This window comes from Eretmochelys imbricata, chromosome 7, assembly GCF_965152235.1.
Source record: "Eretmochelys imbricata isolate rEreImb1 chromosome 7, rEreImb1.hap1, whole genome shotgun sequence".
Lineage (NCBI taxonomy): Eukaryota > Metazoa > Chordata > Testudines > Cheloniidae > Eretmochelys > Eretmochelys imbricata.
In genome coordinates this window covers 8,250,254-8,277,254 of record NC_135578.1, presented here as the reverse complement: position 1 = coordinate 8,277,254, position 27,001 = coordinate 8,250,254, and the positions used below count along the sequence as shown (strand labels likewise).

Below are 27,001 nucleotides of genomic sequence, written 5' to 3'. Positions count from 1 at the left end.
AACCCCCATATTCAACGCTATCATATAATTATATGTTTTGTACAAAGTATGCCTTGTGAGGTATCACTTTACAAGGTATCACTTGATCTTTTGAACATTAATATTCTGTTGGATTGTATGTGCTGTCATTATATGTGAGGTTATGATGTACTGCTGTATATGTTACTGAAATGTGTTGCGAGAACACCCACAACCAGCCTTTCAGGTACAACGATGGAGTAGCCAGACAGTGGTTAATGGCTCATCAATACCCACCAAAGAAAGAATTCACAATCCCAGAGACTCTATGCAATGGAGACTTCTCAGAGAGAACACATATGCAATGGAGACTGACTCCCATGTCACAGCATAGATATTTCCAGCCAGCTTGAAGAAACTATAAAAGACGGGAAGTGACATCATCACTTGGCCTCTCTCCCTCCCCTCCACTCAACACCTGGAGGAATATCTGGAGGACAAAGACTTTCAATGGGGGGAGGGTGGTCCCAGGATGGAAAAGAGTCCCACCCTGTCTATTGAGGATCTGTAACCTGTTTGTACCATCTGCCAGGGTGAGACACTGCTTGATTCAAATCCTGTTTAGTTTGTAGAACTTAGACTTCAAATTTATTTTTTTTCTTAAGTAACCAACTTTGATCTCTACACTTGCTCCCTATAATCGCCTAAAAATCTATCTTTATGTAGTTAATAAATCTGTTTTATATTTTACCTAAAAGTGTGTTTTGGTTGAAGTGCTTGGGGATCTCAGCTAAGTTAACAAGGCTAGTGTGTGTCCACTCCACATTGAGGAAGTGACAAACTGGCTAATGAACTTACACTGGCCAGGCTTCTGACCAGAGCAAGACAGTACAGTTCTGGGGTGCAAGGCTGAGAAGCTGGGGGGAATTGGCTGGAGTCTCTTTACTGAAGGTTCACGAATGGTTAGGAGAGCATTCATGTAACTCAGTTGGGTGCGTCCCTGCCTGTGCCTGTGGATGGCTATACAAGTGCAGTGCCTGTCAGAGGCTTGGAGCTTGACATCAGCATCACAGTGAGAGGCAACCCAGGCTAGTAAGTTTGGGAGGGCTCAGCAGTACCTCAGTCCAGGCTGCACTCCAGGTACCCCATCACAATTATCTCACCCACCTTGTCTAATATCGTGGGACCAACATGGCTACAACAACACTGCAAACTACACAAGACAGATGCAGATACATTTGAACTCAAACCTACAACTCTAACTCACATGAGTAATTCCACTGACTATTCACCCAAGTAAAGACTACAGGATCTCACTGTTTGAAAGCTTCAGCATGTGCTCCCCAGAGCAAATATGAGGCAACCGGGAGTGTAGGAGTCCAGACATGGTCCCGACCAGTGACTATGCTCTGTTGGCACCAAGCAGGACTTCTGGGTGCATTACACGGAGGTAAAGCCTACTGCTTTAGAAAGAGTTAGGCCTAATCTTCCCTGGCTCCTGTGTAGGTGCATGAGGGTTAGGTGTGAAAAATGAAGATCTCTACATCTTCTCCACCTTCCTTATATCCTGCACAGGGGCATCTAGAAATCAGCCCTTTGAACGAGACTGGATTTTTGCATTCCCTTTTTCTGTTTGGTAAATCTAAGCAATTTAAAAAGTGCAGTGTAGACACTTCTTAACTATTTATATTTCTGTGTGAAAGTGTTCTTCAGACTATCAAATGTTATTGGTATATGCAACCCACACATATTGTCTGAAAGTTTATTTATCTGCTATATATACATATAATGCAGAGAGCCATAATAATTTGGGCAGCTGGATAATGGTGTGTTTACAGATTCATACTCAAGAAACAAAAATAAATTATATTTTTGTCATAGTACTGAATACTGTACACAATACTCTGCAAGAATAGGCACATGCTAGTTTCTATGTTAATTCTGAGGACTGCACATTATAATACAGTCAAAAGCAGCATCTTCAGAAGCTTTATTTAAGTATATTACAGTATTTCACTTAAATATGGGTAATAGCTGTTGAATTCCAGCCTTGCCAGCAGTTGGGTTATTCTGCAATTGTAGAATTTTTGTAAAGGAAGTGCAATGTTGTTGGTGTTAATAAGAATCCACTGATACACACTTTCAACCCTAACTGTTTCTTAAAGTTTTTTGTTGAAGAATATGCCTTTTTTGTCAATAAGCCTTAGGCATTCACAGCAGGGTTCTCCTTTGGCTCTCATCACATCCTAGTCTTGAGAAAAAGGGATTTGAAATCCTTTCTTCATCCCACAATTTACAGAGATTGTACCATAAAATGGGGATAATAATATTTACTTACCTACCTCTCAGGGTAACTAATGTTTATATATCATTTTGATCTATACGGAGGAAAGAATCAGTTTAAATGACATGCATCATAAAATATTAAATTGTTATGAGAGGAGCTACTGAGATCACAAATGTGTTTTTTTGCTGTACGCAGTAAGGGCTCTAGGCCCAACACATTCTGTATACCGTGCATTCCTGTCACATGTACAGTGGAAAGATTTGCAATATTCAGCTGGTTCCTCAACTGGGGAAAATTATTCTCAGATAGAGATGGTGGATCTGACTCTTAGCTCTGATAGTCTGCCTCTCCCTAAAGTCTAGAAGCCGAGATTTTCAGAAGTGACTAGTGATTCCAAGTATATTAATTTGTAGGTGCCCATCTGAGACACTATAAAGGGGCCTGATTTTCAGAGCACAGGTGCTCAGGACTTGTAGACAATCAAGTTTGGGTCTCAACAATGGAGGTACCCCAAATCAGTAAAAAGAAAAGGAGTCCTTGTGGCACCTTAGAGACTAACCAATTTATTTGAGCATGAGCTTTCGTGAGCTACAGCTCACTTCATCAGATGCATACCGTGGAAACTGCAGCAGACTTTATATATACACAGAGAATATGAAACAATACCTCCTCCCACCCCACTGTCCTGCTGGTAATAGCTTATCTAAAGTGAGCATCAGGTTAGGCCATTTCCAGCACAAATCCAGGTCAGTAGTCACTTTTGAAATTTTAGCTCTCAGTTTTTACTTTGTAGCAAGTATGAGGCAGGGGCTAGGCTGCACTTTGTCCTGAATGGATGATCTCTCATGCAGCAGCAGTGACAGAAGCAGCAGAGCACATCATGAATTCTTTCTGTAAAGCTAGAGAGTGCAGGGTTAAGGTGAGAAGAGTGGATTCCTATTGGGACCCCCCAAACACATCGTCCTCTGCTCCACCCAGTGATACCCCAAAACACACCACACCCCAAAACACATGCCCCTTCCTTGCACGATACCCCCAAACATCCCCTTCCCCACCCAGAGTGACACCTCCAACCTATACTCACCCCAAACACTCTCCTCTTGCTCACATACACTGACACACACAAAACAACCCTCTCCCACACATAGACACTATCCTGTAGTGACACCTCAATACCCCTCCCCTCACAGTGACACCCCAATACAAAACCCCTCCCATGACAACCCAAAACCCCACAACCCCTCCCACAGTGACACCCTAAAGCCCCTCCCCCACACAGATGCCCCAGAACCTCTAACTCTGCCCAACCCCTCCCCCCACAGACACCCCAAAGCCCCCTCCCTCTACACAACCCCTCCCCCATAGACACCCCCAAAGCCTCCTCCTCTACACAACCCCTCCCCCACATAGACACTCCCAAAGCTCCCTCCCTCTGCCCAACCCCTCCCCCAGACACTGCAAAGCCCCCTCCCTCTACACAACCCCTCCCCCACACAGACACCCCAATTGCCCTCTACGCAACCCTTCCCCCCATGCAGACATACCAAAGCCCCCTCCCTCTACACAACCCTTCCCCCCACGCAGACACCCCAAAGCCCCCTCCCTCTACACAACCCTACCCGCACAGACACCCCAAAGCCCCCTCCCTCTACACAACCCCTCCCCCACACAGTGACGCCCCGACTTCCCTCCACACAACCCCTCCCCCACACAGACACCCCAAAGCCCCCTCCCTCTACACAACCCCTCCCTCACACAGTGACCCCCGACTTCTCTCCACACAACCCCTCCCCCACAGACACCCCAAAACCACCTCCCTCTACACAACCCCTCCCCCACACAGTGACCCCCGACTTCCCTCCACACAACCCCTCCCCCACACAGACACCCCAAAACCCCCTCTCTCTATACAACCCCTCCCCCACAGTGACCCCCGACTTCCCTCCACAACCCCTCCCCCACACAGACACCCCAAAGCCCCCTCCCTCTATACAACCCCTCCCCCACACAGTGACGCCCCGACTTCCCTCCACACAACCCCTCCCCCACACAGACACCCCAAAGCCCCCTCCCTCTACACAACCCCTCCCCCACACAGTGACGCCCCGACTTCCCTCCACACAACCCCTCCCCCACACAGACACCCCAAAGCCCCCTCCCTCTACACAACCCCTCCCCCACACAGACACCCCAAAGCCCCCTCTCTCTACACAACCCCTCCCCCACACAGTGACCCCCAACTTCCCTCCACACAACCCCTCCCCCACACAGACACCCAACCCCCCCTCCCTCTATACAACCCCTCCCCCACACAGTGACCCCCGACTTCCCTCCACAACCCCTCCCCCACACAGACACCCCAAAGTCCCCTCCCTCTACACAACCCCTCCCCCACAGTGACCCCCCGACTTCCCTCCACACAATCCCTCCCCCACACAGACACCCCAAAGCCCCCTCCCTCTACACAACCCCTCCCCCACACAGTGATGCCCCGACTTCCCTCCACACAACCCCTCCCCCACACAGACACCCCAAAGCCCCCTCCCTCTACACAACCCCTCCCCCACACAGACACCCCAAAACCACCTCACTCTACACAACCCCTCCCCCATACAGTGACCCCCAACTTCCCTCCACACAACCCCTCCCCCACACAGACACCCCAAAGCCCCCTCCCACTACACAACCCCTCCCCCACACAGTGACCCCCGACTTCCCTCCACACAACCCCTCCCCCACACAGACACCACAAAACCACCTCACTCTACACAACCCCTCCCCCATACAGTGACCCCCAACTTCCCTCCACACAACCCCTCCCCCACACAGACACCCCAAAGCCCCCTCCCTCTACACAACCCCTCCCCCACAGTGACCCCCCTGACTTCCCTCCACACAATCGCTCCCCCACACAGACACCCCAAAACCCCCTCCCTCTACACAACCCCTCCCTCACACAGTGACCCCCGACTTCCCTCCACACAACCCCTCCCCCACACAGACACCCCAAAGCCCCCTCCCTCTACACAACCCCTCCCTCACACAGTGACCCCCGACTTCCCTCCACACAACCCCTCCCCCACACAGACACCCCAAAGCCCCCTCCCTCTACACAACCCCTCCCCCACACAGTGACCCCCGACTTCCCTCCACACAATCCCTCCCCCACACAGTGACCCCCGACTTCCCTCCACACAACCCCTCCCCCCCCCCAGACACGCCGACTTCCCCCCACATCACCGCCAGCCGGGCGGGGCGGCGGCGGCTCCTCCCCCGGCTCGGGGCAGCTCACGTGGCCCGGCGAAGATGGCGTCTCCCGCGGCAGCTCAGGCCGGGGCCGCGCTGCGGGGGCTGGCCCGCCGCTCCGCCCTGCTGAGGGGCAGTTTCCCGGTGAGTGCGCCCGGCTCCCTCCGCCCGCCCCGGGCTGCTCAGGGACGGGGGGCAGCTCAATGAGGGACCCCCCCCGTCCCTCTCCTTGGGGGGGGGCGCTGATCAACGAAGCCCCCCCCTCCGCACTGTCTCCCTCTCTCCGGGGGGGGGGTCAGTCAGTGGGGGCCCCCCCGCCCCCACTCCTGGCCCCTTGCCACGGTGGGTGCTTAATGCGTGCCCATCAGACCACCCTGCCGCGGCAACTCTGCGGAGCGCTGTCTGTTCGTACCTGCCGACTGCCTTTTCCACTTCGTGCACCTGACGAAGTGGGTTTTAGCCCACGAAAGCTTAAGCCCAAATAAATGGGTTAGTCTGGAAGGTGCCACAAGGACGCCTCGTTGTTTTTACTGATACAGACTAACATGGCTACCCCGCCGAAATCTGCAAAGTTCGCAAGCCTCCGATTTCGGGCAGCGCTCCTGCTTTTTCTGGTCTCCCCTGCTGTGCTGTCAGAGGCAGCCCTAGTCCTGAAGTCAAGGACAGTCGCCTCATATGAGGGGCGCACAGACATGCTAGTAACCTAATGATGGCACTGAGGTTATCGGATGTTTGGGGTTATGCCCTTACAGCAAATGAGGGATGTGCCGGATTTGTCAAAAATATACAAAAACCAGGTACCTCCAGTGAGCACAGCTACTCTGAAACTTATTTTTAGTAATGTTATCATGCCTGGGATGGTGGAATAAAAATGAAATGGAAGACCACCAGATTTACCCTTGGTGCTCTTTGTTCTAGGAGTACAAATCCTGTAGGCTTCTGTGGGAGTTGCTCTTGTATAACTAAGGGAACTGCTGGGTCTGTGATGTCCAGGGCACGCTAGTTTACCTGAGAAGGTCAGTAATTGACCTGCATGCCATAACTTTGTGAGTCTTAGTGGCGTTATGAAACAATTAATGAACTTTTTCATATAGCCTTTAAATTAGGCAAAACTTCCCTGTAAATTAATGGGAGTTTGGTGTTCACCGGGACTGCAGGATCAGGCTCAGGGTGTATAGTAATAGTCATGGGGATAAAATTAGACACACATTGTAGACACTTACAGTATCATTAGCAGCCAACTGCTTTATTTTTCCTTTTTATCAGGTCAGCAGCTGCACAGATATTTGCTTTGGTCCATGCTTCAGAGTATAAGTATTTTCCCAGTAGCAATGCCCTCTAGAGCTAACAAAGCATGTTTCCAGTCCTGTTCTGCTCTGCAGGTGTCATTCCTGGTAGTACAGTATTATGTGAGTTTTATTTCAGATAAAGTACATTGTTGATCCTGACATCACTTAATGGAAAAGAAATACAATGTGTAATCCATACAAATTGCACCGGCAGATGCCTGCACCTGTCTGAAGCTGTATAGACTTCAGTAGGGCTTAGTGGTGGGTGCAGAGATCTGTTCATGTGTATCGGTTTGAACAGTAAGACCCAGATCCATAAATGTATTTGAACTCTTAACTTCCATTAATTTCAAGGGAGGTTGGAAGCTTAAATACCTTTTGAGGATCTAGGTCTTTATGCCCAACCTTGTAAACACTTACCGCAGGTGTTAGGGCTCAGTTCTATGAGTGGTCCCACAGAAATTAATAGAATTATTCACAGTAGTAAGCACTAGGTCGAATAGCGTTTGCAAGAATGGGGCCAAAATGAGATACAGTGCCTTCAGATAAAAAACAATGTGGAGTTTGGTGGCACCTTAAAGATTAACAGATTTATTTGGGCATAAGCTTTCATGGGTAAAAAATCCACTTCTTCAGATGCATCTTCTTTTTTACCCATGAAAGCTTATGCCCAAATAAATCTGTTAGTCTTTAAGGTGCCACTGGACTCCACGTTGTTTTTCTGGATACAGACTAACACAGTTACCTCTGAAGCCATCCGGGTATCTGATGTGTATGTTCAGTGTCTTGCGCAATGTGGCTTCAATATTGATCAGGGCCTCTGCATATTATTGTAATAGAAATAAAGAACAGTGATTATAAAGGTTTTTAGTCCATTTCTTCCATGATTCCCCACATTTAGCTTCTAATTCATTAAAACATGTCTATAGGCCCCAGTCCTTCAACCACTTGTGTGTAACCTTTAACTACTGTGAATAGTTTCACTGATTTTGATGACACTACGCAGGTAGTAAAGTTAAGTGTTTGCTAAAGTGTTTGCTGGACTGGGGCCTTAATTTGTACACTTTGTGTGTAGAAGCAAGGACTGTGTAGGCCCCTCTTGCTGTCTGAGATAGAGCTCTCTGTTGTCATAGTATCCTTTTGTGAGTATATTTGTACTGGAATTTAGCTCACTCCCCTGTAATCTTGGTGATTTATTTGCAGAAATGCTTTTTGTCTCGAATGAGTGTTGCGTGCTATACAAAAATGATGGATTTTTTCCTGTTGCCAAAACTGACTGCACTGGTCATTATTGTATTGAAACAGAGAAGTCATTTGAATGAATGTGGGTGGTACTGACTTTGAAATCTTCAAGAACAAACACATTCCTCTATAAAACTTAATTTTAAAAGAGCAGTATATAGTACTTAGTCTGGTCTTTTGTCATAGTTCCAGGTTTCAGAAATGGTATTGCATAGTTTTCCCAATAAAAGGAAACTACAAAACATTTCTTACACTTTAACTTTTTGTTGGTTGTTACATTTTTACGGGTGTTAGAGTAAATTTTGTAGCCTGATTCCTAACTTCTTTTCTCTTATATTTTTAATAAATTATGCAATGGTTCCTGCTTACAGAGATTATATCTTATCAAGTCCTTCAGGAAAAATAAGACATGGATTTCAGTTGTCCACAGTGTCCCTGTACAAGAGAATGCATGCCCACTCTTCTTGGAGCAATATTTATAAAGCTCTGAAAAACACGCTAGAGACCATTCTGTGACAGAATTCAGTGGGCCTGCAAGATTGAAGTCTCCTCTTTTCTTGAAGGGGAGTTGGGTCCTCTGGGAGTATAGGGTGTTTTCAAAATAGTCTCAGAAACAGTAAACTAAATTTCAGCAATGAATATAAACAACGAATAACTGAGACTGGATTATTACAAAGTGCTCAAGGCAATTCTTCAGCCTTCTAGTGCAAAGTATATACTATGTGGCATATGTGTCTAGAAGAGCATTATGAATCCTTATTCTCAGGCTCAGTGAACGTGGAGAATCCCCTTCAATGGTATAATCTTGTCACATCTCCAGGAAGGACTCCCTCTTTCATGTCTCATTGAAAATGTCAAATCATGATTTAGTGACAGGAATCACCTGTAAAAACTTGCCAATTGCCTTAGCAAAATTAGCAAGTTTTTAAGGGTAGCCACTGAAAATCCATATAAAATCTTCCATCATTTCTGCAAATGGAGAAAACTTTCCAACCAGCATAGTAGTATCTGAGGGTGATATTGATCCAAATAAAATTCATGTTCTGCCATACTACAAATGGATATATTAAAAATAAATTATAGTCCAAAACCAGAATTCTCACACTTTTCCTCACGGGTCTTTAGCTTCATGTAAATTATTTAAACCTTTCTTGGAGAATCAGACTATACTTCAGTTTGACTCTTTGTAGATGACAGATTTGCCCTTGAGCTCTAGTTGTATTATGTCCAGAGGGCCTTGAACCCTGCAGGCATGTAGTGCATGAAAAGCTTGCAGATTTTCATGGATTTCTTTGTAAAAAAACAAAATGTGGAGCAAACCTTTGGCCCATTCCTCCTGTGCTAATTTACAGATACATGACAGTTCCATTGGACATTATGATAAATCTGTTATGATATGGGGAAGCAGTGGTCATTACTGCAAAAATAATGTTTTTTCCCAAGTCAGATAATGTCAGTTGGGAAATCTAACCTCAGGTAGGCCCTGATCTTGCAAGTAATTCCATGCAGATGGACCCTTGTGCTTTTAAGACAGTGGGACTCTGTGCTGGTGACCACAGCTTTATTTAAAGGCAAAAAAACTTTGCCATTCATTTACTTTCTATTCTGCTTCTATTGAGCACTTTTCAGACTGTCTTTTAGGTATCTAGTAGAGCGTGTGTGAGTGAGAGACAAAGCCAGGTGGATAGACCATTGCAGTGGGAGCTGAGAGGGACTTCTGGGTACTCATTCTGACTGTGCCACTCTGAGGATAAGGGGACACATCCTCCCTACCTTAATTTCCAACCAGTTCACCTAAACAAATGTCACCTCACATCGGTATAGTTTGAATTAATTAGCAGTTTGTAAAGCCTAGTATAAGAATAACTATTGGTACCAATCTGCTTCTAATGTACTGTTTATAGCTGTGGGTAGACACAGTCTCTGGAGAATTAGTATTCATTTGTAAGAACAACTTGGTGCTCTTGGAAAGAGTTCTTGTATTGTGTAGGTATCAAAGTCACTTTCCTCCTATCACCTTGTTTTTACGGTATATGTTATATAGTAACATATTTGGTAATATTCTGCCATATCCTTGCAAAACAGTGGGTCAGCAGAAAATTTTGTTTAACCTCATTTAATTCTGTTGTCTACCAAATGACCTGCAGAACAGATGTCATGAAGAATGCTTAGGAGTTTGAGCCTGGGTCCTTAATAACCACAGTCTCCTTATATACTCATTTCTCTTTATACCCTTCTCCTTTCCTTTTTTTAGAGGGTTGACTGTCATAGTGAATTGTTGATTCCTTTGCCTTTTAGGGATGCCATTTTGTTAAATCCAGCTCATTGTTTAGTACAGTTTTGTGGTTACTTAACCAAACTCCTGCTGAGTGTCTGACCACGCCTTCAGTTGACTCTCTGAGTGCATTGTTCCCTCAGGCATCCCAATCTCTTTTTTGTAGCTTCAAGCATATACATCGCAGCTTTGAGCATATACCCTAAGGAACTACTCCAGCAAATCCACTTCTTTAATATGCTCTGTTGAAGAAGCAAGCTTCTAGCCATCTGCTGAACCCGTTTATCTGTACTGTCATCTTTTTTACACTAAGTTCTTTAATAAAATGTGGGGCTTCGTGATATAAGTGTGACTGGTCATGACAGTAACTTAGAAACTGGTAATTATGCACTGATCCATAGTTAATATTGATTCAATTAAAAATCAGATCAATAGTTTTGAGGCTTGGAGTTATGGGATGCAATTAAGTAGAGGAAAACTTTAGATTGAATATTGAAGTATTTTCTAACAGTGGAGTTTACTAGACTGTTGCACAGGAAATGTTGGTACTCCAATGGCTTGTGCCATTTAAAAAAAGAGATTGGACAAAGCACTGAACACATACCGTAGGCAGAAATCCTTCCTTGGCCTGACGATGTACATGATGACCTGAAGCCTTCTCTTATCTATTTTCTGATTTATCCTGCTGCTGCTGACATAGTCTCACATAGCAGCCAAATATTGTTGATTGTGTAAAGGGAGAATTCAGAAAAGTTACAGATGGTAACGATAACATCTTTATACACACAAACATTTATTTGTAAGGACAGATTTATTTTACATTGTTAATCCCATTATATGCTGATTCAGAGAACAAAATATGTTCAGTAAATATAGGCTTGTGAATATCACCTTTATCCACAGGGGAATTATCAGCTTTCTATTTGGTTGATTTTCTCTCTCTCTCTGCTTGCCCATAGACTTCTTAAACAGCAACAGTGCTCCATCTTCAACATATTGAATTAGGTTTTGTTTCTTTTTGTCTGTCTGTCTGGTGACCTGACAACTTATAAGTCACTGTCTGAAGAAATCATAATATTGTGGTTACACATGTCCTCAGTGTTGGGTGGATGCATAGTGGACTTTGTCTTAAAGCAACTCTTTTAATTTATGTAAAGTTCCCTTTTTAATATCTTGGGGTCCATAGATAATATGGTGTATTTAATGGTTCTGTGACAAATTCTTATAGAAATATAAAGCCCCTGATAGTAAGTCAGCATTCAAAATTATGACTGTTCTGTGAATGTGAAGTGTTAAAATTGTTGCTCTGAAAGTCATATATTCATTTGTGTATATTGCATGAAGCACACTCTTTAGGTTTTACTTAATTTGAGTAGTACTGATTATTGATTGGCATTGGAAAACACAGTAATTTAAACATTCGCCTCTACCCTCTGTATCCTGCATAATTAATAGTTCAGGTTTAGTTTTTTTCTTTTCATAATATAAAGGTATGGATTCTTGCTGTCTACCAGTGAAGGACCAAAGGTTATATACAAGTTCTTATCAGCTAAATGAGGTTGTACAAGCTGCATTGTAAATGTTGCAATTTTCCTGTGTGCTTTGTTGCTCTGCAAAATGAATGTGACTTTTTATATAGTGCCCATGCAATTTAAGTTAATAAAGCTGAGATTCATCTTAAAGGTGGTGTAGTAGATGGAATGCTGACCTGCAGAATTCAGTGGACCTTAAATTAGGTCCTTGTCCCAAACTGAATTAGGTTTTTATGATTAAACTGTACGTGGAAGAGTTTCATTTGTCTGAAAATGAATGAATAAATTGAGAATATCAGTAACAGCAATTTTAAAAAATACCGATTTATATAAAAAGAAAAGGAGGACTTGTGGTACCTTAGAGACTAACAAATTTATTTGAGCATGTTAGTCTCTAAGGTGCCACAAGTACTCCTTTTCTTTCTGCGAATACAGACTAACACGGCTGCTACTCTGAAACCCATTTATATGTTATGTATTCAGAATACTTTAGGAACAATAAGGAAGCTCTTGGGAATAAAAACTGGCCAAGATGAAAAATGGGAAGGTATTACAAGAACAGGTAAACTCGGGGGGGAAAAATGAGGTAAACGCTAAAAAACGTTTTGTTTTTTTTTCAAAAAAACCCCACACCTCTAAAAAAACTCTTAAAAAAAAAAGAAAAGAAAAAAAATCTCAATTTGTGTTGCTGAAAATTTTTTTACCAATGGAACATTTCATTACTCTTTTAGGTCTTCCTCTAAGGGGTCCAAAGACTAAAGTATAGTTAAATGGCTGCCAGGAAGGCAGTTACTACTTAACAAAAAAATAAAACAGCTCCTGATACACTGTATTGGCATGAAAGAGTCTGGTAAAGGAAAAATATACAAGTGCAAGGCAGAGGTGAAAGTACCATGAGAGTGACTTTGGAATTATGAACAAAATATTCAATTCACACTAACATATCACTTGCTGTAATTTTTAGATATATGTTATAGCTGTAACCAAAGCTATGCAGGAAAAGCCATTTGCAGTGCACAACAAGAAATTGTATTGGTCTCACAAACCCCAGGGATGGTGATTCATATTCTTGAGTGCCATCTAAGTTTAATCATTTATTTATATATATATGTAGACGTCTCTTTTTATAGACCATTCCTATAATAATGAGCAAACTGAGACAGAGGTTAAGTGACTTGCTTGGCGCCACAGATGTAGTTGGGGCTAGAGCTGGGTTGAGCGTTCAGGAGTTCCTGACTCCCACTCCATTCCTCAAATACAGAACGTGAGTGGCTCCCCCTCACTCCCGTTTTTCAAATGTCCAATATGAAACTGGTTTGAAGACTATTGGCCGGTTACTGATTCAGCTATTGGTAGATGAGCCAATGTTCTCACTCCTCTATTCATTCTGTACTGTCTCTTACGTGAAGTTGGTGTGGGTTGGCATTGGCTTTGCAAGTGACCTGTCACTTAGTGCCTCATTAATGTTGTCAGCTGTCAGGTAAGTAGTGTGTTTAGCTATTGGAAGAGCATACTTCTGATGAAGGATTGCTTTCCCTTACTCCCTCAGCTCACTGATTAGCTTTTATTGAATGAACTTCCCTAGGTCTAAATGTCTCAATCATTTCAAATGGCTAAGCATATGCAGTGAATGTGCCTGCATTTCCAGGAAGCAAGATTGCTTTGTCTTAAAGATGACTTAAAAATAAATTTATTTTTCTGGGTGTTTGATCAGTGATGCTGGAAATGTAGAAATTCACTTTAAGGTCAAAGTCTCTGATGATGAAGAGATAACACTCTTTGTCAGAAGGTGGGAATGAGTGACAGGATGGATCATTGATGATTAACTGTTCTGTTCATTCCCTCTGAAGCATGCGGCATTGGCCACTGTCAGAAGACAGGATACTATTGGGCTAGATGGACCTTTGGTTTGACTCGGTATGGCCCTTCTTATGTTCTTAACACTGCTTATAGTGTCCCAGACCCTTGCTTTGGGATTTGATGATGGCAGCAGTGTAAATTTCCATCATGTGGTTTTCCAGTACCCAACATGACTAATTGAGAAATACTGGTAAAAAGTGACCTGCCATAGGTGGAAAAAGATACTTGTAACATTTGGTCCCCTATTCCAGCCACACCAGTATCTGTTTGGCACTTATTTAAGGGCTTGCCTCAATGGAATATTATTTGACTTTTCAGTTTCTCTCCAACTGCCTGACCCAGGAAATCAGAAGGTTGTATTCCTTCATGGGTGTACCATGGTGACTTGAGCTCATTTCACTCTAGTCTGTGGAAACTGTCTACTCTGATACTTCACAAAAGGGAGCTATGTAAACCCACCTGGGATTAGTAAAGTAAACTGTCTTTCATGTCAAGGTACACATTGGACAATTCTGTTTATATCTTATGTTTTCCTCTAATTCTCATATCTCTTTCTATTACTATGCATATTTGCATCTTTATTGTTTAAAAATGTGCTGCTGGCTGCTCAAAATCATAATCCACTGTGGTGATGTGACTGGATACCATAAAGATTATTAGTATGAGACTTCAAGTAATACAGAATAGGAGCAGAAAATTTCTTAAAACAGTGATTCCATTTTATGCTTGATTCCCTAGTAAACACAAGAGAATACAGGCAAATATTGGCCAGACTGTTTCTAAATTGAATGTTTATCTAAGTTTTCCATAAAGTGTCAATGACTCCTGTCACCATGCCTTTGTGGGTCACAACTGAGAATACCAATTTCAGGACAAATTGTTGAGAGTAAGGGTGGACAAACCCCAAAACTGGTGGTTATTCTCCCTATAAGATATACCAGACCAGCAACAAAAGTAAACTTCTGTTTCACCACACTGGTTAACAAGAAGTCAGAAAAGCAGTCTCCTTAGACATTCCAGTCCTAGATTCAATACCCAGGCACTAGACTTAAAGATGGGTGGTTATTAAAACCACTGTCGTCAAACCAAAAGGTTCTTCTGCTCCCAAAGGACCACCCAGGTCAATATACAATTCAGATCTGATCCAATAATCACGCTGTTGCCAATCCTTTAGAATCTAAAATTTAAAGAAAAGAAAAAAAGAAAGAAAGGTGAGAGTTAAAATTGGTTAAAGGAATCAAATACATACAATAAATGAAAAGTTCTTGATTCAGGCTTGTAGCAGCGTTGGGATAAACTACTGGCGTAAGTCAAGTCTCTGTTTGCTTCCAAATCGTTGGAAGATCCTCAGTCCCTTGGTTAGAATGCTCCCAGTAGTATAAGTTCATAGTCCAGAGGCTTGAGCAGAAAAGAGGCAAAATGGAGATGTTTCCAGGGCCTTTTATAGCTTCTGCCATATGGAGGGAAATACATTGTTTCAAACAAAGCCCTCAGGACAGCTAGTGGAAAATGACAGGTAGCAAGATGGTGGGTGTTGTCACATGGTCAAGGCACATGTTCATGCATGATTTCACTTAGTCACAGCAGAGGGCATTACCTATTCTATGTTGTTCACATGAAAGTCCATCAGGCGTCGATGGGCGTCTTCCATGGTCCATTGTGAGTTAAGCCGCTTAATTTGATGAGCCACTTAATTTGAATAGTCCCTTTAAGATACGCAGGCTAAATACTTTATGGGTGTTACCCCCGGAGAAAATGTATTTGAAATACAGGTATAGAGCCAATGCTCATAACTTCAAATACAAAAATGATACATGTATACCAATAGCGTAATCTTATTCAGGAAATCATAACCTTTCCATAGACACCTTACTTGACAACCTTTGTACAAGATTTGTTCCAATTATATAATCTCATATTTTAATCAGATAATGTCACAAATCCTTAACAGACTTTTAAGAAATATATTCTCTAATGTACAGCAGTATTGAAAAGCTTCGTTGATAAAATGATTACTTGAGTTAGAAATTCAGAAGCACTTCTGACCAGCTCATTGGTCATGACTTGGGTTTCTTAAGAATTCAGAAAGTTTAAATTAGGATGAAGTAAGTATACTGAAAATTCATAGGAAAGCATAGTCTGAACATCATAAATATTTTATCTTTTTGTAGGTTGTAAAACAGCCTTAGATTTTCTTTTTCTGCTGGCTGTATTAAATATGCAAAGCATTTTTTCAATGTTATATTTTGCATAAAAATGTAATTTTTACATTGTAGAAAAATTATGAAGTTAAACATTTTATAAGATGAGAGCAAAAATATTAAATTTCCCCTTAAGATATTTAAAATAAAAGGAACATTTCTAATTTATGTGGAGAAGATATTTCATTTCACTCTTTCAGTTAGTAATGCATATCACCAACAATCATTTCTTTGCAAAGGCAGGGAACATATTAGAGTATTTTCTGCAACTGATTACACAGTTGTATATTGCAGTCTATTTTCAATAGATACTTCAAAGCCCTTATTTTTAGGTCCAGGAAAGCTACCTTTCCTAAAGCTTTGAAGTTTAAATAAGCAAAATGGCCATAATTTGGCTAAAATTAATTACTAATGGAAAACAGTGCTATTGATAGCTAGTCCATTGACAAAATACAATTGAATCCAAATTTTTATTACGCATACATTTTATCCAAAAAATAGGCTTATTTAAAAGCAATGAAAATTGGGTCCAGAAATGTGAAGGTGCTCTGAGCGCCTTTGAGTTGTAAGCATGTGGATGCTCAATAAACATTCTGAGTACTGATTTATTATGTTGAAGTTTTGTAAATCCTGAAGTTTGTTTAAAAACTGTCATAACGGTTTATTTCGCAAATGTTTTCTGATTTAATCTGGTTGTGTGACACTAAGCAAGACAAGGTGGGTGAGGTAATATCTTTTACTGGGCTAACTTCTGTTGGAGAAAGAGACAAGCTTTCAAGCTTACACAGAGCTCTTCTTCAGGTCCGGAAAACTTACTCCAGGCTTGGTCTAGGAGCTTATGTTGGTATAACTATGTCGCTCAGGGGTGTGGAAAATCCATCCCCCTGAGCAATATAGTTATGCCGACCTAACCCCTGGTGTAGACAGCACTATGTTGAAGGGAGGGCTTCTCCCGTTGACATAGCTACCATCTCTCGGGGAGGTGGAGTATGAGAGACATTTCCTGTTGGGTAGCATCTTCATTAAGCTCTATAGTAGGACAACTGCACCACTATAAGTGTAGACAAGCCCTCAGAGCTAAATACAAGCTAAATAAACAGATTATTTAACAAAAGTAGTTAACGCCTTTTAAGGGACCATTCAAGGTGAAGTGGCCTGTTAACACCCCTCCAGTCATAGGGAGGAAAGGAAGGGGTGGGGGAAGCAGCTGGCTGAGGGGGAGGAGTTAGATTGTTGCAATAAGCCATAATTCCAGTGTCTCTGTTCAGTCTATGGTTTTTAGTGGCTAGTAAAATTATGCATTTAAGCTCCCAGACGCCTCTTTTGAAAGTGTTTGTGTCGGTTTCCTTGGCGAATGAGCACTCACAGGAAGGGTGACCATATTTCTCAAAGTGAAAACGGGACACCGTGCGAGGCTGGCCCAAACCACTTGGTGTTGTTGCTGGCCTAAGGTGCACCCCACCCTCCTGTCCAGGGCCGCCGTTGCTGCTGGCTTCCCCTCCCGAACGTTCCTCTGCACCCCACTTTTTTATCCAAACTGGCCATTTGTCCCGTTTTGCTCTTGCCAACTGATCATACAAAATTACGTCGTTAAAACTACATTGCTCAGGGGGTGTGAAAAATCAACAACCTTGAGTGATGCAGGTATTCTGACCTAACCCCTGGTGTAGATGGAGCTATGTTGATGGGAGGGTTTCTCTCGTCGATAAAGCTACCACCTGTTCCCAGGGCAGTTGGAAGAGCACAGGAGGGCGCCAGGCTATGGTGTGAAAGTTCTGTTTGTTTCTCCTTGATGAAACCCCCCGCCCCTTGGTTCACTCTACTTCCCTGTAAGCTAACCACCCTCCCCTCCTCACTTCAATCACCGCTTCCAGAGACAATAAAGTCATTGTTGCTTCACATTCATGCATTCTTTATTAATTCATCACACAAATAGGTGGATAACTGCCCAGGTAGCCTGGGAGGGGTGGTGGAGGAGAGAAGCACCGGGAGGGGTGGTAGAGGAGGGAAGGACAAGGCCACACAGCTCTTTAAAAGTTTAAAACTTTAAAACTTATTGAATGCCTGCCTTCTGTTGCTTGGGCAATCCTCGGGGGTGGAGTGGCTGGGTGGCCAGAGGCCGCCGCACCGCGTTCTTGGGCGTCTGGGTGAGGAGCCTATGGAACTTGGTGGAGGAGGGCGGTTGGTTACACAGGGGCTGGAGCGGCAGTCTGTGCTCCAGCTGCCTTTTCTGCAGCTCATCCATATGCCGGAGCATATTAGTTTGATCCTCCAGCAGCCTCAGCATTGAGTCCTGCCTCCTCTCATCACGCTGCCGCCACCTTTCAGCTTCAGCCCTCTCTTCAGACTGCCACTTACTCTCTTCAGCCCGCCACCTCTCCTCCTGGTCATTTTGTGCTTTCCTGCACTCTGACATTGTCTGCCTCCACGCATTCGTCTGTGCTCTGTCAGTGTGGGAGGTCAGCATGATCTCAGAGAACGTTTCATCGTGAGTGCGTTTTTTTCGCCTTCTAATCTTCACTAGCCTCTGGGAAGGAAAAGATCTTGTGATCCTTGAAACGCGTGCAGCTGGTGGAGGGGAAAAAAAAGGGGACCCTCCCTGCTGAACATACACCAAACTACATTATTGCTAAGAGTGAAAGGGTCAGACTAGGGAACAATCAGTTTGCAATCAGACTGATTATAAAAGACCAAGAAGGAGCACTTGGCAAAATCAGTTCTAGGGCATATAGCAGGACAGAGAGGGACGAAAAATGGTCCTGAAACCTTGAAGTTAAAATGTTTGTTGTAGTATAGTGGTTCTCAAACTGGGGGTCGGGACCCCTCAGGGGTTCATGAGGTTCTTACGTGGGGGGAGTCACAAACTGTCAGCCTCCACCCCGAATCGCGCTTCACCTCCAGCATTTATAATGGTGTTAAATATATAAAAAGGTGTCTTTAATTTAGAAGCGGGGGTGGGAGGCACTCAGAGGCTTTCTATGTGAAAAGGGTCACCAGTACAAAAGTTTGAGAACCGCTGTTTTAGTAGGTTTCAGAGTAACAGCCGTGTTAGTCTGTATTCGCAAAAAGAAAAGGAGGACTTGTGGCACCTTAGAGACTAACCAATTTATTTGAGCATAAGCTTTCGTGAGCTACAGCTCACTTCATCGGATGCATACTGTGGAAACTGCAGAAGACATTATATACACAGAGACCATGAAACAATACCTCCTCCCACCCCGCTCTCCTGCTGGTAATAGCTTATCTAAAGTGATCACTCTCCTTACAATGTGTATGATAATCAAGTCGGGCCATTTCCAGCACAGATCCAGGTTTTCTCACCCCCCCCCCCTTTTTTTCCAAAAACCACACACACAGAAGCTCACTCTCCTGCTGGTAATAGCTTATCCAAAGTGACCACTCTCCTTACAAAGTACATGATAATCAAGGTGGGCCATTTCCAGCACAAATCCAGGTTTTCTCACCCCCCCCACCCCCATACACACACAAACTCACTCTCCTGCTGGTAACAGCCCATCCAAAGCGACCACTCTCCCCACAATGTGCACGATAATCAAGGTGGGCCATTTCCAGCACAAATCCAGGTCTTCTCAAACCCCCCCCCCCACACACACACAAACTCACTCTTCTGCTGGTAATAGCTCATCCAAACTGACCACTCTCCTTACAATGTGTAGGATAATCAAGGTGGGCCATTTCCAGCATAAATCCAAGTTTAACCAGAACGTCTGGGGGGGTTAGGAAAAAAAAGGGGAAATAGGCTACCTTGTATAATGACTTAGCCACTCCCAGTCTCTATTTAAGCCTAAATTAATAGTATCCAATTTGCAAATGAATTCCAATTCAGCAGTTTCTCGCTGGAGTCTGGATTTGAAGTTTTTTTGTTGTAAGATAGCGACCTTCATGTCTGTAATTGCGTGACCAGAGAGATTGAAGTGTTCTCCGACTGGTAAAAGAATACGTAAAAGAATAAATGGACACAAATCAGATGTCAAGAATTATAACATTCATAAACCAGTCGGAGAACACTTCAATCTCTCTGGTCACGCAATTACAGACATGAAGGTCGCTATCTTACAACAAAAAAACTTCAAATCCAGACTCCAGCGAGAAACTGCTGAATTGGAATTCATTTGCAAATTGGATACTATTAATTTAGGCTTAAATAGAGACTGGGAGTGGCTAAGTCATTATACAAGGTAGCCTATTTCCCCTTTTTTTTCCTAATCCCCCCAGACGTTCTGGTTGAACTTGGATTTATGCTGGAAATGGCCCACCTTGATTATTGTGCACATTGTGGGGAGAGTGGTCGCTTTGGATGGGCTGTTACCAGCAGGAGAGTGAGTTTGTGTGTGTATGGGGGTGGGGGGGGTGAGAAAACCTGGATTTGTGCTGGAAATGGCCCACCTTGATTTTCATACACATTGTAAAGAGAGTGGTCACTTTGGATGGGCTATTACCAGCACGAGAGTGAGTTTGTGCGTGGAGGGGCGGAGGGTGAGAAAACCTGGATTTGTGCTGGAAATGGCCCGACTTGATTATCATACACATTGTAAGGAGAGTGATCACTTTAGATAAGCTATTACCAGCAGGAGAGTGGGGTGGGAGGAGGTATTGTTTCATGGTCTCTGTGTATATAATGTCTTCTGAAGTTTCCACAGTATGCATCCGATGAAGTGAGCTGTAGCTCACGAAAGCTTATGCTCAAATAAATTGGTTAGTCTCTAAGGTGCCACAAGTACTCCTTTTCTTTTTACTGTTTTAGTAGGTAACTGGCAAAGATCAGTTAAAAGTGGTAAGTGTGGTGTGTTTGTTTTTGTATAAATAAGGATTGTGAATGCTCCCCTTGCTGCCACAAGCTTCATTTCCTTTAGATATTTGCAAATTTTCCTGCATTTCTAATGGCAGCAGCTTGGAATATTCAAGTTATAAAGCGTATCAATGTTTCTGAAACATTTTGGAAAACTGGGGAGTTGCACTGTGTGTGATGCTATGGCTCAGGATTTGAGAAATGCTCTCTCCAGTGGCTAATAGGAAGTTTTCCTGGGCAAGAACTGGCCCCTTCTGAAAATCCTAAGTTTCCTTTATCTTCACAACCATACAGGATTTTTTTAAAATTTTCAGAGTGTGAACCGAATGTAAACCAATTCAGTGCTGTCTTCCAGACCCTCCTCTGCTGCTCTAGTTGCCTCTACTTATTCATAGATTCATAGATACTAAGGTCAGAAGGGACCGTTATGATCATCTAGTCTGACCTTCTGCACAATGCAGGCCACAGAATCTCACCCACCCACTCCTGCGAAAAACCTCACCTATGTCTGAGCTACTGAAGTCCTTAAATCGTGATTTAAAGACTTCAAGGAGCAGAGAATCCTCCAGCAAGTGACCCATGCCCCATGCTACAGAGGAAGGTGAAAAACCTCCAGGGCCTCTGCCAATCTGCCCTGGAGGAAAGTTCCTTCCAGACCCCAAATATGGCCATCAGCTAAACCCTGAGCATATGATGCTTCTATTTCAAATCCAGTTTTACTCTGCTGCTGCTTGGGAAAGCTTTGAGAAATGTTAAAAGGTGGGCTTGAGGGAACAAGAGAGAAAAACCCACAGAAGTCTCCACTAGTCCCCAGCATCTCCCTTCCCCTAGGAAGCAAGAGGCTCTGGGGTAGGGCGAGGGAAAAGAGAGAACGCTGTGAATTCCCTGTTCCATCCACTTTAAAGATACTTTCCCCTGCACGTATGAAGTTTCTCAGCATGACATAGGTATGTTTGCATGGGCGTGGAATAAAAATCTACTTATGGAAAGTGAATTTATCTTTATTATTCTCCATCCCCTGGTGGCTGCTGCTAACATTCAAGACGTTAGCAGTAGGTGCATAAGCATTGTGATAGTTGGGCCCGCCCAGCAATCATTACAAGGTTAGTAGCACACTGCAAACAATGCTAGGCTCAGCACACTACAGCAGTGGTCCCCAGCCTTTCTGTGGGAATGGCATATTCCTATTCCCAGAAGACTGTGGCGGGCGCTAGACACCCCGCTGCCGAAATGCTACTGACCAGCGGCAAGAAGCGTCGCTGCCGAAATGCCGCCGAGAAATGGCAACGCTTCTCGGCGGCATTTCGGCGGGCGGTTCTTCTGTGGCCGCGCTCGGTGGCGGCTTTTTGGCGGCACAGTGTCCTGCGGGTGCACACAACTGCCCCAGCGGGCACCATTGCACCCGCGGGCACCGCATTGGGGACCCCTGCGCTACAGCAACACACATTATTGTGGCTCAGGGTTAAAATGCTCCTTCAAGGCCTCCCTCAGCTGAACAGTGCCCCCTCCTGTTGAGCTGCTCTTCCAGTCTTGTGTTCATAACATACAGCACAGTACTGAAGAGCAGTGCAGGATTCATGCTTTTTGACAGAGATGGTAGGTTACCAGGGCAGGTGAAAAGCATCTGGAAACCTAGCAGGATGCCCATAGAATGATGGGATTGAGAAACCTGCGTCGTGTGACATTGTACCTGCCCCTGTGAGGCATTGCAAACCCCTTCCTAAAACACCCTGTGGCCAGTTGCACGGGGGATAGCTACTTCATATTGCTTCTCACTCGTTCCTCATTCTTCCTTGCAGGGACCACCTATAGGACTGAGAGTGTAGATGAGTCTCCATATTCATTCAGTTCTTCTGTCTTTTAGATTCTGACCCCCCCATGTCAGTTGTGGTGGAGCAGTTTGTGAAAGGAAAACTTGTCCAGTAAGAACTGGAATAGGTGACTCATTTTTGATGATCCATAAAACAGCTAGTAGATATATAAACTGCTGTATTTTTGGCTACTTTGGACATTGGCCATCTTTGAGGGAGAAACCTACAGTAAAAGTCACCATGTCCAATTACTCTGTTCCTGTCGCTGTTTGTCTTTTTCCCCCTGCACCCTACTCTTTACCGTTGGTACTCTTAATTATGTTGGACTTTGCTTAAGTGATTCATTGTTTGCCTTCTACCATGCTGGATTTTTTTTTCCTAATCACTTGTCAGTGAACAGCAAAGACTTCAAGTGTTGTTGCTGGTTCTTTATTTCTCTTTACTTGAACTTCTGGTTCATGAAGATGTACAGTATTGTTCTTTTACTCTATACAGTGTATTCAGCTTTATCTTTTAGAGTCTCTTCTGTTTTTTTGGTGCCTTTATTATTATAATTATTATTTTAAACTGTCAGCCATGGGCTTTGTGAAGGTCATATGTCACATGAACTTGCCATACTGGATGTTCTCCTGCATAACTCTTGCTTCCACTATCTAAAGATCATTTTAATTAAGATACATTTTAGCTCAAAGATATCTCATCATGGAATAGGGATTATACATTCTAATTCTATAGTATGAGACAATACATTCATGTAATGTTTAAGAAAAGTTTTGTAAGTGAGTTCCAATAGTTCATGGATTAGAGACCCAATTTTATGGGGTTCCAGGGGCTTCTGTATAGATTATTTAGGTTAATCTTTCTATCTACCCAATGGGACTCAGTGCTCAGTCTAGAAGATACCATCAGAGATGCTTAGTTTTGCAGTTCTCAAACTGTGGTTTTCTGTCTCCAGAGATAACATGCTTGTTAACAGCAAAAATGTTTTAAAATAAATAAATATAGAGAAGTGAGAAATAACAGACCTCAACCCTGTTGTCCTCTGCAAATTTGTGTATACTGAGTCAATCAGTTACCTCTTTCTCAAAGTGCAATGTTTCAAAAAGTTCAATGAATAGAAGATTGTGGGGGCAGAATAGATCTGGACAAGGAGAAGAAGTCTGGAGATAAATGTGATAAGGGAGGGACAGGCAGTAGAAACAAAAGTGAAGCATATTCCCGAAGTCTTGAGGTCTTTCTGAGTGTAGCCTTCATTGATTTGAGATCTACGATACCGTTCTCTCACTAGAAGGGAAAATCTATAATGGCAGCAGGCTGTAAAAGAGACCCAGTTTGGGAATATTTTAGTGAAGTACTTCTCTACCTGTGGGTAAGACAGGGATGCAGTGCAAAATGCAAACAGAGCAACAAAGAAATGCAAGGTCTGGGTGCCTGAATGAAACAATGTCATGAGACAATGTCATGAGAAGTGTTCCTTCTCAGGAGGAAGCTGCGCTGAAGATGATGAAAGGAACATGTCTGAACATGCAGGATCTTCAGGTTGGTAAACTTTTTTTATTTCATGCTTTTCTTAAGGACTGCCTTCTAGTCTTCAGTCTTCCTTCTAGACAATTCTTGAATTCTCGTGTTTGAGCAAAAAATATAGTTGTTACTCTATGGTACTATCATTTTAGATGTAGTTGTGATAAAAAATAAATAGCTGAAATAGGGAGATCTTTCTTTTACAATTTCACCTTTAAAGTAGTATTGGGTGTCAGTGAATGCAATGAGTAATACTAAATGATGAGCAGTATGGTAATTAATAATTAAATAACTGCATTGACTTGTTTTGTTTAGGAGAATCCATCCTCAACATACAGGATTCTGAAGACTATCCACCTTCAAGATCACCATCATTTTCTATAGTTTGAGTTTTCTTCCAATGATAGTGTTTCAGTCACATTATATATGTCACATAGCCACAGTATATCACCTGTAGCAAAAAGGAAAAAAAAAATCTTCATCATCCAGAAACAACCATAGATAAGTTTGTGATAAGAACCACCAGATTACAAAAAGAGGTAATTGATGGAAAAAATTGCCCGATTTGTTTATGCAACAAACTTTCCTTTCCGTATGATTGAAAATCCACACTTCATTAACATGGATCAGTCATTAAAACCAGGATACGGTCCACCCAACAGAGCAGATGTCACAGGCAAATTGCTGGATAAAGTGTATGAAAGAGAAATTGAGCAGTGTGCAAAAGATCTAGAGGGTAAAATTGTTAACCTGAGTCTTGATGGGTGGAGCAATGTCCAGAATGATCCTGTTGTATGTGCTTGTATGTGACAACAGAAGAAGGGAATGTCTTCCTTACAGAAACAATTGATACATCAGGAAATGCGCACACAGCAGAATACTTACGAGAAGTAGCAGTAAAAGCTATAACAAACTGGGGAAAAAAAATTCAAGTGTCTAGTACACAGCTTGGGTCACAGACAATGTTGCAAATGTATCCAAGATGAGAAGAAATTTAGAAGAGAGTCCCAAGCTAATTACTTACAGTTGCAATGGTCATTTGATGCACCTCCTCGCCAAAGACTTCAGTGTTCCAGAAATAAAGGCTAATGTTGAAATTGCAAAGTACCTCTGAACAACCACTTTGCAGCAGCTGCTCTGAAAAAAGTGGGAGGAACCAAGCTAACTCTCCCACAAAACGTGCGATGGAACTCAGTAGTGGACTGTTTTGAGAGCTATATAAAGAACTGGCATAATCTGATGATAGTTTGTGAACAAAATCGTGAATAAATAGATGGCACTGTCACAGCCAAAGTTCTCAACATTGGGCTTAACAGAAATGTTGAACACATGCTGAGTATCCTGAAGCCTATTTCTGTAGCCTTGAATAAAATTCAGGAAAATAGCTATTTTATTGCTGACGCTATTGAAATTTGGAAGGAACTGAGTGAGATCTTAAAAAGAGAAATATGCAATGACAAAGTTAAATTACAAGCATTAAAAAATGAATGGGACAAGCACTATCTCCAGCTCATTTTCTTGCAAATATTCTCAATACTCAGTACCAGGGTGAACCCTTAACTGTTGAAGAAGAGGAGTTGGCTATGACATGGACATCTAGCAATCATCCCTCCATAATGCCAACTATAATAAACTTCAGAGCTAAGGGCGAACCATTCAAGAAATATATGTTTGCTGATGATGCTTTAAAGAAAGTCTCACCAGTGAACTGGTGAAAGTCACTTAAGCACTTGGATTCAGAGATGATTGAAGTGGTAATTTCACTTTTAACAGCAGTAGCTTCTTCTGCCGGAGTAGAAAAACTATTTTCTTCCTTTGGACTAATTCATTCAAAATTGAGAAATCGTTTGGGACCTGAAAAAGCAGGAAAGCTTGTTTTTCTTTTCCAGATTATGAACAAACAGGAAAATGAAGGTGAAGACAACTGTGTTAGCTGCAGAAGCCAATATTTTAAGTTTCTCATGTTGACCTGGCTGACATAGTTGATTTAATTTTTTTTTAAATATTTCATTTAACTATTTTAGTTAAAAAAAATTTTAACAAAAACAAACCTGATTTAAAAAAAACTTGAATGTTTAACTAAATTGAAAAAGTCATTTGCTTGTTTTGTTAAAATATTATGTGTTGAAGAAAAAATCCAGAACACATAACGTTGTTGTTTTAGTTGAATAAAACAATTTAAATGTCTGTCAGGTGATGTTCTCCTAATACAGCATGGCAAGAAAATCCTCCAAATACTAATGAATAACCTGCTGGTTTGGAGATAGTTCACCTCCCAATGACTTCATAAATATCTGCTTCATTTACCTTTGGTAAGAAATTCATTTTCTAATATAGCTGTAAACCTAATCTGAAAAGTTTTCAAAATAAATCACTTAAAAATGTATAGTGTGTACCTTCTAAAAATGAAACCTACATCTATCGCTGAGTTGTAAAGAATATGTAATAAGGTTATAACAACCAAGAAGAATTCCCTTTTATGTAGAAATCCATGATTAAATCGAGTTTTCCTGACTAGTGATTTTAAATCAAATCCACCCTGATCCGACACCTACTATTTATTTAGTTGTGTCACTTTTCCAGCTTCATTCTGTCCCTTCAGACTAGCAGTAACTGCTGTTGCTTATTGTTGCTGTCCTTGTGCACCATTTTATTTCCTCTCTGCTGAATTTTACCTCTTTGCCCCTTCTTTTCTTGTTACTAGCCTTGTGAAAATGTTCAGGTTTGATACTGTGAATGCAAATGTAGCCTTGTTGCTGTTTGTGGGATGCTAGTTTTTTGTCTTTTCAAAGAGAAGTAGTCCGCATGGCTAATCTGGCCATATTTTTGCCCACAAGTATTAATATAGATTTTTATTGAGTATTCGTTTAAATGCTTGTTGGTTTTTATAATATTACAGAAGTCAAAACCAGTATTTGCTTTTATATTATGCTGAAATTAGAAGGAAGGAATAATGTTATTTCCCACTT

At 42.5% G+C, this 27,001-nt stretch overlaps 1 protein-coding gene across 3 annotated transcripts in view; it reads left to right on the top strand.

Moving 5' to 3' along the window:
* Window positions 1–5,533: 5,533 nt before the first annotated feature.
* SUCLG2 (succinate-CoA ligase GDP-forming subunit beta) overlaps window positions 5,534–27,001 on the top strand; it is a 232,409-nt gene continuing 210,941 nt past the window's right edge. For all 3 annotated transcript variants that reach the window (XM_077821193.1, XM_077821194.1, XM_077821195.1), the window contains exon 1: window positions 5,534–5,635. In XM_077821193.1, the coding sequence (XP_077677319.1) occupies window positions 5,552–5,635 (84 nt within the window). In that variant the 5' untranslated portion in view covers window positions 5,534–5,551. The remainder of the gene's footprint in view (window positions 5,636–27,001) is intronic.